This window comes from Myotis daubentonii, chromosome 4 (assembly GCF_963259705.1).
Source record: "Myotis daubentonii chromosome 4, mMyoDau2.1, whole genome shotgun sequence".
In the NCBI taxonomy this organism is placed as follows: domain Eukaryota; kingdom Metazoa; phylum Chordata; class Mammalia; order Chiroptera; family Vespertilionidae; genus Myotis; species Myotis daubentonii.
This window is the reverse complement of record NC_081843.1, coordinates 9,913,317-9,929,442: the sequence shown is the minus strand read 5'-3', so window position 1 is coordinate 9,929,442 and position 16,126 is coordinate 9,913,317. Positions and strand designations below refer to the sequence as shown.

Here is a 16,126-nt window from a genome sequence, read left to right as displayed (position 1 = left end):
AGTCCTAGACACTCAGGGCTGTGTGGACCTTCCTGGGGAACAAGCAGGGTTTGAAACCCTGGGTTGGCCCCTGGGGCCTATGGCACCAGGCTGGTGAGCCTCTAGCTGAAGACCTACCTCCTATTGCGGGGACAGGAGTAGGGCCACTTGCCTGTGTGAGTCAGCAGTTAGCATGAGCGGTACTACCTGAGGCGAAGGCAGGGCCGCAGTAGCTGCAAAGGGCCTGCGGGAGCACACGGCCCCTTGATCCCGCTCGACTCCAACTGTGGGAGCGCAGCTCCTCGGACGCCAGGTATTAGACGGAGACATGAGGAGTCGCAGGCATGTGGGAGAGACTTCACTGTAGACCAAGTAGCCATTGCTACTATGGGAGCCATCGAAGTAGTTCTTCAAAGTGGCCCCACAAAGGCAGCCACACAAAGCGGCCCAGCCCCCCTGGCTGGTCAGTGGCCTTATATACACGCTCTCACAGAAGAGGCCTCGTGCCAATGAGTGACACAGATGCTACATGAACATAAACAGGTTATATCAGGGGTCCTCAAACTACAGCCCGCGGGCCACATGCGGCCCGCCGAAAACATTTATCCGGCCCGCCGGGTGTTTTTGCCGCCGCTGCCTGTCCTGCTTAGCAGCCGACTCCTCCCGGGCCCGCAGTGCGCATGTGTGGAATGTCTGAGGGACAGTGAACTGGTCCCCCATTTAAAAAGTCTGAGGACCTCTGGGTTACATCCTCGCCTGCATGCACACACGTGGCAAATTGGCCTTGATCATCCGGCGTACTCTGATTAGGGTTCCCACAGATGAGAGGAGGGGGCTCAGAGACCAGGTCAGTGTTTCGGATCCCAGGGGCCCATGACAACTCCCGAATGGACTCCTTCTCCTGGCCCTTTCTAAATGTGTTGTTTTCCTGAGTGGCTGCTGTGAAACAGCAGATTCAAAACTCGCCCTGTTACTTGTCCAAGGTCTACTCATGTTCAGGTGCCAGAGCCAAGCTTCACAAGGGCAGAAGCATTCAGACGGGTGCTTAGCCCCTGGAAGCTCTCCCTAAACTGTGCTGCTCAACTGAAGGGCTCATGAGTCAGGGACATTCCCACCTCCCTCAGGATCAACCAGAGCAGACACCCTCAACCACAGGGCCCAGGGCCCAGGGCCCTGGAGACAGAGAGGTGAACTGCGTCCAGCCTCACTTAATTCAAACACTGCCACGGAGCTGGAGATCGGATGACTCATTCAGTGTGACCTGGCCATGGGACCACTGGATGTCTCAGTCAACTTAGAAAGAAAAGGTTAAGATTTCAGTCTTGCCTTGGACAGTTTGGCTCAGTGGATAGAGCGCCGGCCCTTGGACTGAAGGGTCTCGGGTTTGATTCTGGTCAAGGGCATGTACCTTGGTTGCAGGCTTGATCCCTGGCACTGTCAGGGCACATTTGGGAGGCAACTAATCAATGTGTCCCTCACACACTGATGTTTCTCTCTGTCTCTCCCCTCCCTTCCACTCTCTCTAAAAATCAATGGAAAATACCTTCAGGTGAGGATTAACAACAACAACAAAAAAAAACCCACAAAAAAAAAGATTTCAATCTCCAGTGGGTGTCATAATTTCAGACCAAGAAAATAAATAAATAAATAAATTCAGACCAAGAAAAATTAGTAAGGGACATGTAGATGGTTTCTCCCTCAATAAAACATTTTCCCTTCCAGCTGCAACTGGGACATTGCTCCCACTTTTCACCTTTCCATCTTTCGCAGGCTTCCTCCCTCCTGGGGATCCTGAGCATCTGCACCCCACAGCTGGGTCTCCTGCTACTCAGGAGGGCTGGTTTGGGGTCTGGGAATCCTGGGGAAGAAACTAAACCACTAAAAAATCCCCCCCAAAAAACAATACGTTTCTCAATACTACCAATGCATTCCTCAGGCATCGGGATGTTCTAGGACTAGGTGTTGGAGGTATTGGTGAACCACGATGAGCTTCCTGCTCTAAACTGACACTAAACTAAATTAACACTAAGGTGTGAGCTCTGCTGGCACAGGTGCGGACCTTTGGGCCGGCTGTGCTCAGGTCTGTACAGACACAGAGCGGTGTTCGGAGGTTTCTGCATGGGCAGAGGCGCTCCGAGAGGAATTCCTGGAGACAGCACTTAGGAGGGCATGGAAGGATGTTAGGTTTGCAGGTGTGGTGTGTACAGTGCAGATCGCAAGAGCGCAGGCTCGCCGAGCTAGAGGCGTGTCCCAGAACCAAGGATCCCGTTTACCTGCAGCCCAATGGGACCGCTTGCCTGTAGGGAGAGCGAGATCTGGTTTGAACTGGAGGGCGGCGAGCCGGGGCCTCGGTGTTGTGGCACAGGTTCTGACCTGTTTGCCGGAGTCCTGAGAGCCACTGGAGGGGTCGGCCAGGGGAGACGCAGTTGTGAATTTTAGGGTGATCTGGCGGGAGTCACAGGAAACGGAGCCGCCTGGGGCCGGCGTGGGGCGAGTGGGCACCTGTTCCTTCCCATCCCACCTGCCCCTTCCCCTTTCAGAGATGAGGGATGGCCGGCCCTCGGGGAGCGTGCCTGGTGGCATTAGGTCGGCCGCATCCCGTGCGGGCCAGGGCCCTCTTCGCGGGCAGCGGGCAGCCCACTCCTGGGAGGAAATACTCGGCCATGGCCACGGCCACGAAGCTCCCGCGCCTGGCCTTCCCACCTCACGCTTCCTCCCATCAGGACCCTCGCGGGCACCTCCGGGGAAGCGGAAGCCGGAGCACGCACCCGGAGCATGCGCGGCCCCCGCCCCAGGAGGGGCACTCGGCCTCCGGGGACCTAGGAGACCGGAACTCGCTCCGGGCGGGGCCGCTCTAGGACGCCGAGAACTGGTTATGCGAACTCGGTGATCCCAGGACCGAGGAAATGAAGGAGCCCTCAGAAAAGATGGTGGTTCTCTGGCGTCTTTGTTTTTAGAGGAAGGCGTTTAGCAGCTTCATTGTGGACCTGATGTTGATGACCTGGTTTGTTAACCCCCTCGAGTTTCTTCTCTTGCTGTCCCGCGAGCTGCCTGGGAAGCGCCCTTGCCCACAGTTAAGATGGCCGCGGCCACTTCGGCTTCCCTTGGGGGCGCTGCGGGGTGGGCGGGTGAAAGGGGAAGCTGGGGTGCGCGTGCGCCCGCGGCGGCGAGGGGTCTAGCTGAGAGGGATACGGGGCCAGCATTCAGGGGCCACTGGCCAGATGTCCACTTCCTAATCCCCGCCAGAAGGCCCACTCCATGGCCTTAATAAAAACTATTGTTTAGCAAGCCAATTCGTTTCTCAATTTTGTTTTCATTTACAAGGTATAGAATGATATTCTCTCTTCCCACCCTATTCCTCTTAATAGTTTCCTAAATATCCCTCCAGAGATGGCCCGTTTGTCTCTGCACGCATGTTAGTGTCACTTTATTATCTATATCTGGTATTTCCAACACTTACTGTGTCTTTAACTAGGACACTGAGCCGAGTGCCTTTCTGCCTTAGAGTCCAGTTATTTCGCAGAAGAGGAAACTAAGGCCCGTTTGTTCCCCAAAGTCAGGCAGCCCATGTGACTCGGGGTCTTCAGACTCCGACATGCCAGCCTTTTCCACCACCTCCTCCTGCCTCCACAGGCCTGTTCCAGAAAAGCAACATGAAATTTTGAATTTACTGACCCTGCTGACCTTGTGAAAGTGAACTGGGGTTTTTTTTGTTTGTTTTATTATTTTATGTACAAAGAGAGAGCATTCTGTCATAAGGTAGATGTCTTGAACGACCCATTCATGGAAGTTCTCTTAGTCCAACTTTATGAAGCCTATGTCCTTCGCGTACTGACGGAAACGCTGGCGGCACATGGTGAGGCCGTACTTACGGATCAGACCGTGGCCGTTTGAGCAGGCGCGGCGAGGAGGAGAACCCTGGCCGAATTTCCTCGGATGGCTCCAGTAGAGTTGCTGGTGACCCATCTTGCTCACTCTGTAGCAATGAGGCAAAAGGCTGAACTGGGTTCTTTATTCAATTATGATTGCATAGAAAATTAGATGAGTTACTGGATGAGGGCACATTGTTTTAATGTTTCATTTAAATGTGCCCCCTGATTTCCCAATTCCAAGCTCTCTTAACAGAGTAACGGCAGACTGCAAGAGCTGCAGCTGCTTCTGTGACAAAGACTAGTAACCTTCGCTTACCTTGAATGTCACTTACTGTTTGCCAGCCTCTGCTCTAAGTGCTTTTGTCTGTTAACTCATTGGACCCTCACACTGCAGAGATGGGAACTTTCTGGATCAGGAGGCTGAGGCATGGAGGGATGACCTTGCCCCAGGCCTCCAACTCCAGAACCCATGCTGTATTACCTCAAATGACTGAAGGCACAATCTCAGCAACCAAAGAGAGGTGAGATTTTTACACCAGGTTACCTACCAGGATGCAGTTGTAATGTGGGGCAGAGCAAGAAGCAGGGACCTAGGAGGTCAGAAGAGCTGCTTCTGATCATACACACACAATTCTGTATTATCATATACACTGAGTGGCCAGATTATTATGACCACCCCATCAGTACTTCGTTGGGCCACCTTTTGCCTTCAATACTGCGGCAATTCTTCTTGGCATTGACTCCACAAGATGTTGAAAGGTGATTCGAGGAATCTGACACCATGCCTGATGAATAGCACTGTCCAGTCCTGTGAGATTTGATGCTTGTGGAACCAGCTGCCTGATGGCTCTTTCAACTTCGTCCCACAAATGCTCTATTGGATTGAGATCTGGTGATTGTGGGGGCCACCTAAGCAAGGTAAAGTCTCCCACATGTTCTTGAAACCACTCCTGCACAATACAAGCACCGTGGCATGGCGCATTGTCTTGTTGGAAGAAGCCATCTCCATTGGGATACATAATCAACATGATAGGATGAACTTTTTTAAAAAATTTTTATTAAATCTTTATTGGTCAATTACAGTTGTCCCTCTTTTTTCCCCCCATAGCTTCCCTCCACTCAGTTCCCACCCCACCCTCTGCCCTTACCCCCCCCCACCCACTGTCCTCATCCATAGGTGTACAATTTTTGTTCAGTCTCTGCCTGCACCCCCACACCCCTTACCTCCCCCGGGAATATTCAGACCACTCCCTTTCTATGCCCCTGATTCTATTATGTTCACCAGTTTATTCTGTTCACTCAATTATTTATTCACTTGATTTTTAGATTCACTTGTTGATAGATGTGTATTTGTTGTTCATAATTTGTATCTTTACCTTTTCCTTCTCCTTCCTCTTCTTTTTTTTCCCCCCCAAGTTTCCATATGTACTTTATTCATACAGTTGTCACCTCTTCAGTCCATGCGTCAGAGCAAAAGTCTATGGCTAGGTCGCCCCACTCAGGCCCAAAATCACCCGACTGAGGACACACCACCCAAGGGTACCCGAGCTTCTGCAGGGCCGGGGGGAGGGGCAGGGTCCGGTTTTTGGTCAGAAGCCAAGAAGTGGAGAAGAAAAAGGAATGTTAACTTGCTCTGCACAGAGGACAGGTTAGGATGGCTTGGAGATAAATAGCATTTGGGTTAAAACTATGTCATTAGCAAATGTAGTTCTTATATCTTTCCCTCTATATCTCTATACACAGGAGGGTTGGGCTGCAGGATAGATTCTGAATTTATAGTTACACCAAGAAAAAGTACTCTCGTCCCTCCCCCACCCTGCCCCAAGAATGCCTGCCCACGCCTGTCCCCCTGAGGACTTTGGTTTGGGGGTCCCTCCCCACCCAGAGATAGCCTGCCGGGCTCTGCCTGGGCCAGGCTTTGATGTTGGAAAGCTCAGTGCCCTGGAGCCCCCAAACTCCTGTGCAGTTAGTATGCTGGAGGCCACAGGCGGCTAGGGAATGGGGGCTGGGGAAGGAGGAAACTGCAGGTCAGAAGATTGAGGGAGAGAGAGGCGACCTGGGAGGGCCCAAGCCAGGCCCAGGCTGAGCACAGGAGCCCCTGGGAGGCTGCTGGTGCCCTCAGTGCCCAGGTGGGGCAGTGTCACTTGGCTCCAGGAAACAGAAGGGACTTTCTTGGGGCTGACCCGCGACTGGCTTGTGGTGGGGGATGGGGCAGTAGCCAGGAACTGGCCATGAGGCAGGTGGAGTCAGAGGCACCCTTCTCAAAGTCCCTCTACCCTGGCTGAGTCCTGGGGGAGGGGGGTGATGTTCCAGGGCTGGGTCGGGCGTGGCTGGAGCCTGGCATGCTACCTCCATGGCTGGGGCATTCCCTCCCCCCTCCCCACGTGCTCCCCTGCCCTGGTGCACCGAGCCTGGCTCTGTCCCCACCCTCGGTCCTTCCTCTTCTTAAAGGATACCTTTCAGCATTTCATATAATACTGGTTTGGTGGTGATGAACTCCTTTAGCTTTTTCTTATCCGTGAAGCTCTTTATCTGACCTTCAATTCTGAATGATAGCTTTGCTGGGTAAAGTAATCTTGGTTGTAGGTTCTTGGTATTCATCACTTTGAATATTTCTTGCCACTCCCTTCTGGCCTGCAAAGTTTCTGTTGAGAAGTCAGCTGACAGTCGTATGGGTATTCCCTTGTAGGTAACACTGTTTTTCTCTTGCTGCTTTTAAGATTCTCTCTTTGTCTTTTGCTCTTGGCATTTTAATTATGATGTGTCTTGGTGTGGTCCTCTTTGGATTCCTTTTGTTTGGGGTTCTCTGCGCTTCCTGGACTTGTAAGTCTATTTCTTTCACCAGGTAGGGCAAGTTTTTTGTCATTATTTCTTCAAATAGGTTTTCAATATCTTGCTCTCTCTCTTCTTCTGGCACCCCTATAATTCGGATGTTGGTATGCTTGAAGCTGTCCCAGAGGCTCCTTACACTATCTTCATATTTTTGGATTATTATTTTTTTTCCGGTTGGGTGTTTTTTGCTTCTTTGTATTTCAAATCTTTGACTTAATTCTTGCGATCCTCTAGTCTGCTGTTGGAACTCTGTATAATATTCTTTATTTCAGTCAGTGTATGCTTAGTTTCTAGTTGGTCCTTTTTCATAACCTCAAGGGTCTCACCAGATTTCTTGTTGGTCTCACTAAATTTATCAGTGGTTTCTAGAAAATTCTTGAAAAACCTTAGAAGTGTGGTTTTGAATTCTATATCCAGTAGTTTGCTTTCCTCCATTTCTGTCATTTGTGACCTGTTTCTTTGTCTCCACATTTTTTATGCTTCCCTGTGTTGATAGAGTGGCTTTGTGTGCTAGGTGTCCTATAGGGCCCAGTGGCTCAGCCTCCCCAATTACCTGAGGTGGACACTCTTGGTGCACCCCTTTGTGGGCTGTGTGCACAGTCTTGTTGTAGTTAAGCCTTGATTGTTGTAGGTATCACTGAGGGAAGTTACCTCCAGGCCAACTGGCTATGAGAATCAGCTGTGTCTACAGTGGGAGAACTTCTGTGCTGGAGACACCCTTAGGGGCAAGACTTGCTTCAGTGGGGCTTTGATGTTCACTGAGTCTGCCCCCTGAATGTGTCCTTTATGGATCTGTGGGGTTGTAATCTGGATGGTCCCACTTTGACCACTGGGCACACTGGCTCTTGGATCTCTAAGGAGGTGCTAATTTAGCCTCTGCCTGAGGCTACCCAGCAGGAGCTATGGAGAGATCTGCAGATTCCTCTTCTTTGTTTGGGGTTTGGAGGTGCCCAGATGAGGCCCAGCTGTGAAGCAATGCAAGCTGCTGTGGGGCCTTGGGCCTTCTTTTGGAAGTTCTGGGTCTCTCTGACCCAGCTGCAGTTTGTTAGGTAATTTTCAGATTGCAAAGGGCCAAGCCATTCATATGCAAAAGCCTCTGCGCACAGCTCTCGTGGAGCGGGGTCTCAGGGAATCAACAGGGTGGAGCAAACAGCTATGGCTGACCCTCAGCCCTGCCCTAAGAGGCCTCGGGTCTCAGTGTCCCGCAGTAATCGCTGCAAGCACTTCTGAGAGAAAGCCGCCCGCGAGTTCCAACCGATGCCAGACAGTCCAGTTTCTCCCCGTATGAGTCTGGGTCCCCACAGACTCACCCTGGAGTTCAGAGCAGTCAGGAGCTTGAGACTCCCTCCTGATTGAAAGACAACCGTGTCCTCAGCTGCCAGCCCTTTCCGCGTGTGCCTCCATACCTCTGCACTTTACTTCCGCACCTCCTCTGAGTCTCAGTGTGCTTTCCTCTTTCCTTCTAGTTGTAGAATTTTCACTCAGCCAGCCTTCCTGTGGTTCTGGGTGATGTCCGTTTTGTCTTTTAGTTGTATTTTTGAAGTGGTTGTGCGAGGCAGCAATTTCTGGTGTTTACCTACGCCGCCATCTTGGTTTCTCCGATAGGATGAACTTGATCAGCAATGATACTTAGGTTTGTTGTGCTATTCAGACGTTGTTCCACACAAATTAAAGGGCCCAAATCATGCCAGGAAAACATGCCCCAAACCATAACACTGCCCCCACCAGCTTGAAGGGTTGTACTCATGCATGTGGGGTGCATGCTTTCATGCTGTTTCTGCCAAATTCTCACTCTGCCATCTGCATGATGCAACTGGAAACATGATTCATCGGACCACATGACTTTTTTCCAATTCTCAACTGTCCAATCCTTGTGTTCCTGTGCGAATTGGAGACGTTTTATCTTGGTAACTGCAGACAGCAAAGGTGTTTGAACAGGCCTTTGGCTTCCATATCCCATACGATGCAGTGTACAGCTAATTTGCCTACAAACGTCAGGTGGTCATAATGATCTGGCCACTCAGTGTAAATGTAAAGAGAAAAATTTTAAATGATGGGCTATGATGTCATTAGTATTGAAAAGTAAATATGAGGCTTATGTTTTTGTCATTCAGGCCCTGGCCAGTGTTGCTAAGTAGTTAGAGCATTGGCCTGTGCACCAAAGGCTTTGGGTTCTATTTCCAGTCAAAGGTACTTACCTAGGTTGCAGGACAGATTCCTCAGCCCTGATTGGACACTGTGGAAGGCATCCAATTGATGTGTCTCTCTCACATCGATGTTTCTCTCTCTCTTCCCCTCTCTCTAAAATCAATAAAAACATATTTAAATTTTTTTCAGTGGTAAATTCTGTTGTGCATATTTTACTGCAAATAAAAACAACCCACTGACCTCCCAGTATATTTAGAATTAAATCCAAACTTTGCATGATGGCAAGCAAGAGCTGTGACCTGTACCCTTCCCCGGGTGTGGCTCAGTTGGTTGGGCGTCATCCTTTGCACTGAAGGGTTGCTGTTCAATTCCCTGATCACAGATGGGGGCCGTACAGGAGGTGGACGATTGATGTGATCGCTCTCACACAGATGTTTCTCTCTCTCTATCCCTCCCTCTCTCTCTCAAAAATCCAATAAAGATCTTTTTTTTTTTTTAGTTCCTTTGTAATGCTTATTATTTGCAATACAGTACCTTGTCTTATTTATATACTGGCTTATCACTACTCTCCCCCCTTCCGCGCCACTCAGAGGTAAGTTCTAAGAGCATTCCTGTTTCAGTTTTCTCTGCTATATCCTGACACACAGAGTAGTTCCTAGTACATGGTAAATGCTTACTAAGTTTCTGTTAAAGAGATAAATGAGAAAGAGCAGACAGCACTCATCCTGTGCTTCATGCTGACCTTGGTGGCAGTGTTGTGCTTGACACACTGTGCCTGGTTCTGATCCCCCCTCCCTGGTGGCACCTCCTCTCCAGCTCCACCTTCTCTTTGACCCACCCCTCCCCAGTACTGGTCATCCCTGGCCTTCACACCCTCCCACTCCTGACTGCCCCTTACCCAGCAGTCAGGCTCCCTTGCTCCAGCTACCTGTGCTTGAAACCTCTGGGACTTACTTGTTCACAGCTCATATTGGTAGTCACTGAGCCATGCAGATACTATGGCAGAAACCTCTCATGAGTATCTTTCTTCCCAATTCCAAGGTCAGGAAGCAAGAAAACATCTCGCTCTTTAGCTTGGTCCCAGCTCCTGATCAGCTCTGGGAGCAGGTGTCCAACGGTCTCTAGTAACCCGTCTCCTCCTACAGGTCATACTTTACACTATTTACAAAGACATCTGTAAAAAAATTTTTTAACTGAGTTTTAGAGAGGGAGAAGGAGAGAGAAAGAGAAACATCAATGTGCAAGCAGAACATCAATTAGCTGCCTGCTGCACACCCCCTACCAGGCATCAAGCCCATAATCTGGGCATGTGCCCCGACCAGGAATTGAACCAGCAACATCTTTGGTGCACGGGATGATGCCCAACCAACTGAGCCACACCCGATAGGGCCAAAGGCATCTTCTGAGAGTACCTATCAAACAACCCTGCTTCTGCTAAGAGCTTTCTCTGGCTCCTCAGGGTAATCCTTAAGCTCCTCTGCTGGGATCTGTTGGCTCTTCCAGCTTGGCATCCACCTCACTGCTGCATCTTCCGTTACTCATTATCTAGTTCTTTTCTTTTTAATTGGTTTTAGAGCCCTGGTCGGTTGCTCAGTGGTTAGAGCATTGGCCTACAGTCCCAAGGGTCTTGGGTTCAATTCCCAATCAAGGGCACGTACCTTGGTTACAGGCTTGATCCCTGGTCCCGATCAGTGTGTGAACAGGAGGCAGCCAGTTGATGTGTGTGTCTCTCTCCCCTCCATTGTCTCTAAAAAAATCAATGGGGAAAAAAATATCCTCAGATGAACATTTTATAAAATTAGATTTTAGAGGGGGAGAGAGAGATCTATTGGTTGCCTCCTGGATTCACCCTGACTGGGGATGGAACCTGCAACCTGGGCATGTGCCCTGACTGGGAATCAAACCTTCCACCTTTGGTGTATGAGTTCGACACGATGCTCCAACTGAGCCACACCAGCCAGAACCATTACCTAGTTGTTTATGTTTCAGTCATACTACTGTTCCTTATACATGTCTATCCCGGTTGAAACCTTTCTCATCCTTCAAGGCTGATTTAAACCACTTCCTCCAGGAAACCTTCCTTGTTTCAGAAGACTTGCCCAGGTCTCTTCTTGCTCTTCACAAACTATTTTGTATTGATTAGAATAATAATAAAAACTGGTGTTTATTAAATACTAACATGCAAGGTAATCTTCTACATTATCTTACTTAATCCTACAGCAATTTTAGGAGGTAGGTTTTATAGATCAAGAAACTAAGGCACAGGAGGTGACTTGGGGTAAGAGGTGACTTGCCTGAGGCTGCACAGCTAAAAAGCAAGTGCGTCAGGATCTGAGCCCAGACAGTCCGGCTCCAGAGACCAGGCTCTTCCCTTTAGTCCACACTGTGTCCATTTCTAAGCCTTTTCATGAAACAAGGCTCCCTTTGCCTGAAAATCTCCCCACACAGCAGTCACCACCTAATGCTATGGGAAGCACAACCCTCTCCTCCAAGATGCAGTTCCTGGTGTCTCGCCAGCAGGACGGTTAGGTGGTGCCTCTGGCACATCCTTCATCATAGCCGCGATCAGGTCACTCTTCTGAGTCGGCCAGTCCCCGGAGCCCAGCACAAAGCCCAGAGGCCTCAGGTGGTGTCTGTGAGTGACAGCATGGAGCCAGCCCTCCTCAGCCCGGGTTCCCTCATCACCCCGCTGTCTCTCCTGCAGGCCACCGAATGTGGGCTGTACCTTCCTGAGTGAAGTCACTGGCTTTGGCAGGGCTTTCCATGTTCCTGCTGAGATTCTCCCAGACAGGCAGGGTTGGGCCCTGCATCCTGAGGAGCCACCCCTCCAAGGGGAGGCCATTCTCTGGCTGGGAAGTAAGGACCAAAATACCTTTTAAAAAAAATTCATTTATTGATTGAGAGAGAGAGAGAGAAAGGATGAGAAATACATAGAGAGAGACAGCGACCCATTGTTCCACCTATCCATGTATTACTGGCTGATTCCGGTATGTGGCCTGGGCGGGGATAGAACCCACAACGTTGGCATATTCAGACGATGCTCTAACCAACTGGGCTAGCTGGCCACGACCAAAAAACCTTTCCTGTAGTTGCTGTTGTTTGCTGTCCCACTGGCTTCCTGCCCAGATCTCAGCTCTCACCTCACTCTCACCTGGGCAGGACCTGTTTCTACTGACTGCTCAGAGAAAGTGGTAGAAATATCTGGGCTCTGTGTCAGTTTCCAGCTTCGCTGTCTTAAAGCAGTGGAATGTTGGGGGGAAAAATCACTTACTCTCTGAGCCTCAGTCCACTCATCTGCAAAACATGGCTATTGATATCCATGCCCTGCCTCCTTAGCCTTTCTGAAGTGTAAAATGTCGATAATTCACTCTTTCAACACATTTATTGCACATTTACTATGTCATACATACCATATTGTTTAAATTTCAGTCTTCACAGTAACCCTTTCCCTTGAGGTAGACTTTAGTAACCCTCATTTCACAGATGAGGGAGCGAGGCTGGGGAGGGCCACCTGTGGGGAGGGCCACCTGCCGGCCGTGCTGTGCAGAGACTGGCTCGGTGCTGGGCTCCCTGCTGGAGTCAGCTGGCCAGGCTGACCACCTCTACCCGGGCCCCTCCCCAGGCCCTAGTCCTCAGCGTTTACCTCTCATGCAGATAAGCAGCAAGGGGTGGTTTTTGAGACAGCAAAGATCTTGGTTGCACCTGCTACTGAAACAACACTGAGAAAAGTCCGCCTCTCACTCATTTTTTAGAAAAACTGGGGAGAGGGGCGTCAAGTTTAATCTAGGTGAATCTTTACAGGCACTTTCCTTTCTACGTGTTTGAAAACCTGAGGGATCCTGGAGGGAAGCCCAAGGGATGGACTTGGGTTCCCAAGTCCCTGATTTAGGAAGCTCCCTCTGGGCCCGGTCAGTCCTTATCGCCGAGGTCAGGCTTAGCCCCACGCGGGGGAGCCACTCACCCACACTCCTGAAAGATGTTCGGGTAGTGCCGGAACAGCACCGGCGGGTCCCGGTCATCCCGGACCGGGGCCTGGGGCACAGCGCGGATGCCAGGCCTCCGGCCTCGCCGGCCCCCGGAGCAGGAGCGGTGGATCCACTGGTGCGCGTTGACCGCGAACTTCCTCTTGAAGCACATGCCACACTCGGGGCAGGGGAAGGGCCGCTCGTCCGAGTGCATGCGCTGGTGGCTGACCAGCAGCGACGGGTAGGTGAAGCGGCGACCGCAGTCTGCACACACGTGGCGCCGCTGGCGGGCCTGCGAGCCCCGGCTGGGCCCCGGGGCTGGCGGCGGCGCACCTGCACCCGGGTCCCAGGCTTTCGTGGGCGCGGGCGGGGGCGGCTTGCCGAGGGCCCAGTCCGGGTGGTGTTGAACCAGCTCCCCGGGCCGATCCTTCCCGGGAGTCTTTCTGGGTCTCTTGGCTCCTGGCACTGCTTCGGGTTCCTCTTCCTTCTTGTTTGGGGCACCTCCTGCGAAACAAGAATCAAGACACATTTTAAAGCACATTTGCTTAGACTGTCTCAGGCCACAGGGTGCCTTTACGGAAAGGCGTGCCAGAGAAATACTGCACAGGGACCGACACACACGCCTCGAAGGACCGTGAACCAGTTCAATCTCTCAAGCCTCGGGTCCTCGCGTGTCAGATACGAATCATGGTGACTCCTTTCCGAGGCTGTTGGACCCGTGAAATCAGTGGGAGCCTGTTAGGCACTTGGCCAATGCTCAAGGCGCAGTAGCTATTATCGTTTCCTCCGCTTTCTGTGGGTGAGAGCTGCACAGAGGGGACCTGTCTGCCGGCGGTCACTGCAGGGTGTGGGGAGGGGGGGGCCAGGCTGCCTTGCTGGCCATGGCCTCCTGTACCACCTCGCTTTGCTTGAGGAACGTGAAAGGCGGGTCTGAAGTCACGTCCATTCTTAGGGGATTTTAGTTGTTCCCGAAAAGGGGACAATGGGTGGTGTTTTCTACCACAAGGACCTGGAGTCCGGCCGAGTGTTGGACTTGGGCTCCTGATTTCCCTACTCGGGTCTCAACATGATGACGCTCAAGTTCTGAAAACTGTGTGCCAGGTCCGCCTCCTTTCCTCCATTACCAACACCGCGGCTCCTTCCTTCCTCTCGGGAGGCGGGGAGTGGGGATCTGAAAGTAACCACCTCGCCGGACAGGAAGCCCGGGTGCCGGGTGCGGGGAGGCCCGGGGTCCCTCACCTCGCAGGGCTCCTCCCAAGCGTTCCCCCAGCTCAGGATCCTGGGCGGCCGGGCTCCACGCCTCGCTCCCCTGCTCCATCCAAGAGATGAGGTCTGGTTTGGGGCCGGGGCATCCTGGGGGAGAACGGAGCACAGCGCCGGCCTGAGAGGCTGCCCTGGGAGCCGGCACCCCTCGCCGGGGCGAGGGCGCGTCCGCAGAACCTAAGGTCCACGTGGAGGAGTCCCCATGCTCCCCGCCTGCAGGAGGCGGGCGCGGGTGCAGCGCTCCCACGGGCCCGGGGCACAGGGCGGCTGGTGCTGTTGGTGGGACAGTGCGCGGTCGGGGCTCACACGCCTCCGAGCCCCTCTAGCATCTCCTCCGTGAGCCCCAGTGAAGGTGAAGGAGGGAGCGCCGACCCGGGCCTCACCGAGCGCGCCCAGGTGGCCGTAGGTCTCCCGCATCACGTCCCGGTACAGGGCCCTCTGCGCGGGCCGCAGACACCCCCACTCCTCCGGGGAGAAGTACACGGCCACGTCCGCGAAGCTCACGGACCCCGGCTTCTTGCCACCAGGCCGGGTCCCCCCAGCCGTCAGCGCCGGGAGCGGGGCTGGGGGCGGCGCCATGGGGTCCGCCAGCCCCGAGCTGCGGCCGCCGGGCCGCCGCCTCCCCGCCCCCGGCTCCGCCTCGCCGTCCGCAGGCCGGCTCCCCAGGCCCCGGCCCCTCCAGCTGGGGCGTCCGGCCGCCGCGGAGGGAAGCGAAGTCGCAGGGACTGGCTGCTGGGGCCGCTGGGGACTCGGGGGTTCTGACCGGGACCCACCAACCCCTCGGTGTTTATTCACTTCCGGGCAGCGTGGCCATAGACTCCCGGGCCGAGGCGCCCGGAAGGGGCCTTCGGAAACAGGGCCACATCCCGGCTTCAGCTGTCGCGGCCGCTCTTGAGGGCGCCGTCCCCTGATCACATCAAACATGGCGCCCGCCTGCCTTCTCCCTCTCCTCGCCCACTTGCCCTCAAATAAAATGGCCACCTTTAGGGGGGAGACGGAACGGAGGGGAGGCGTGGGGGAGCCTTCTTGCCTTCGAGAAAGATGGACGGGCGAGGCGGGCAGCACCTCCCCTTGCGGCGGCCCAGCGGCCGCTGATTGGCCCGAGCGCAGGAGGCGGTGCCGCTGATTGGTCCGAGCGCAGGAGGCGGTGCCGCTGATTGGCCCAAACGCAGGAGGCGACGCCGCGGACTGGCCCGAGCGCAGGAGGCGCTGATTGGCCCGCGCGCAGGAGGCGGTGCCGCGGGTTCGAGTGCAGGAGGCGGCGCCGCTGATTGGCCCAAACGCAGGAGGCGGCGCCGTGGGTTGGCTCGAGTGCAGGAGGCGGGGCCGCCAGGGCCGTTGGGCAGGTGCGCGCTCCTGGAGTCCGGTTGCCTGGCTCTGGAACCGACCGGGACGGGGCGTTTGTGAAGTCCCGGGTGGTGAACCCGACGGTCTTCTCCCCGCCCTTCCCGGCGTCGGGACCCGGCCCCCAGCCCCGCGGGAAGCCGCTCACACCCGGGCCAGCCGCGGGGACACAGCGGGCCTGGGGCCGCGGGGCCACCCCCTCCTTGCGCGCTCCGCTGGGCTCGCTCAGCCTCCGCCTGGAGCAGCGGGCGAAGGAATGTGTTTGCTGAGGTTCGAATTGGAATGGGGAAATTGTTATATTTTCTTTTTTCCCAAAATTAATTAATGCATATGGGTTTAAAAAGTTTTTGTAATGAGAAGATCAGCCATAGCCGGTTTTGCTCAGTGGATAGAGCGTCAGCCTGGGGACTGAAGGGTCCCAGGTTCGATTCCGGTCAAGGGCATGTACCTTGGCTGGGGGCACATCCCGGGGGGTGGGGGGTGGGGTGCAGGAGGTAGCTGATCGATGTTTCTAACTCTCTATCCCTCTCCCTTCCTCTCTGTAAAAATATCAAGAAAATACATTTTTTTAAAAAGGAAAAATCAGTTCCCTGTACCCTTTCCCCCTATTCTCCAGAAGGCAACTACTTTAAACTTTTTATTAATTTTAATTTTATTGTACATACAGTAAAATGCACAGATCTTCAGTGTAAAATTGGCCAAGTTTTGACAAATGTATACAAC

At 53.3% G+C, this 16,126-nt stretch overlaps 2 protein-coding genes across 5 annotated transcripts; both read right to left on the bottom strand.

Moving 5' to 3' along the window:
• Positions 1–3,674: 3,674 nt before the first annotated feature.
• LOC132232741 (small ribosomal subunit protein uS14-like) lies at positions 3,675–3,983 on the bottom strand. Its single transcript, XM_059692267.1, has one exon. It carries the CDS (start codon positions 3,943–3,945, stop codon positions 3,775–3,777), a length of 171 nt encoding a protein of 56 aa, XP_059548250.1. The 5' UTR covers positions 3,946–3,983; the 3' UTR covers positions 3,675–3,774.
• A 5,746-nt stretch (positions 3,984–9,729) lies between these two features.
• On the bottom strand, positions 9,730–15,119 carry ZNF688 (zinc finger protein 688). Of its 4 annotated transcripts, none has more exons than XM_059692262.1 (4): positions 14,443–15,116; positions 14,036–14,149; positions 12,793–13,300; positions 9,730–10,005 (listed from the first exon to the last, which is right to left on the bottom strand). In XM_059692262.1, exons 1-4 carry the CDS (start codon positions 14,981–14,983, stop codon positions 9,990–9,992), a joined length of 1,179 nt encoding a protein of 392 aa, XP_059548245.1. In that variant the 5' UTR covers positions 14,984–15,116; the 3' UTR covers positions 9,730–9,989. The 4 variants fall into 4 exon arrangements, with proteins under 4 accessions (XP_059548245.1, XP_059548244.1, XP_059548247.1 ...); XM_059692261.1 differs by lacking the exon at positions 9,730–10,005 and adding an exon at positions 11,705–12,550; XM_059692264.1 differs by lacking the exons at positions 9,730–10,005; positions 14,036–14,149 and adding an exon at positions 11,705–12,550 and having other exon boundaries at positions 14,443–15,119.
• Positions 15,120–16,126: the final 1,007 nt, after the last annotated feature.

Excerpts from the sequence above, each read along its gene's own strand:
- ZNF688 (XM_059692261.1), bottom strand. The coding sequence starts at position 14,983 with ATGTTTGATGTGATCAGGGGACGGCGCCCTCAAGAGCGGCCGCGACAG. Across the intron at positions 13,301-14,035 it reads CTTGGGAGGAGCCCTGCGAG|GAGGTGCCCCAAACAAGAAG; the intron begins GTGAGGGACCCC and ends CTTGTTTCGCAG. Across the intron at positions 12,551-12,792 it reads AACATCTTTCAGGAGTGTGG|TGTTGTTTCAGTAGCAGGTG; the intron begins GTGAGTGGCTCC and ends GACTTTTCTCAG.
- LOC132232741 (XM_059692267.1), bottom strand. The coding sequence starts at position 3,945 with ATGGGTCACCAGCAACTCTACTGGAGCCATCCGAGGAAATTCGGCCAG.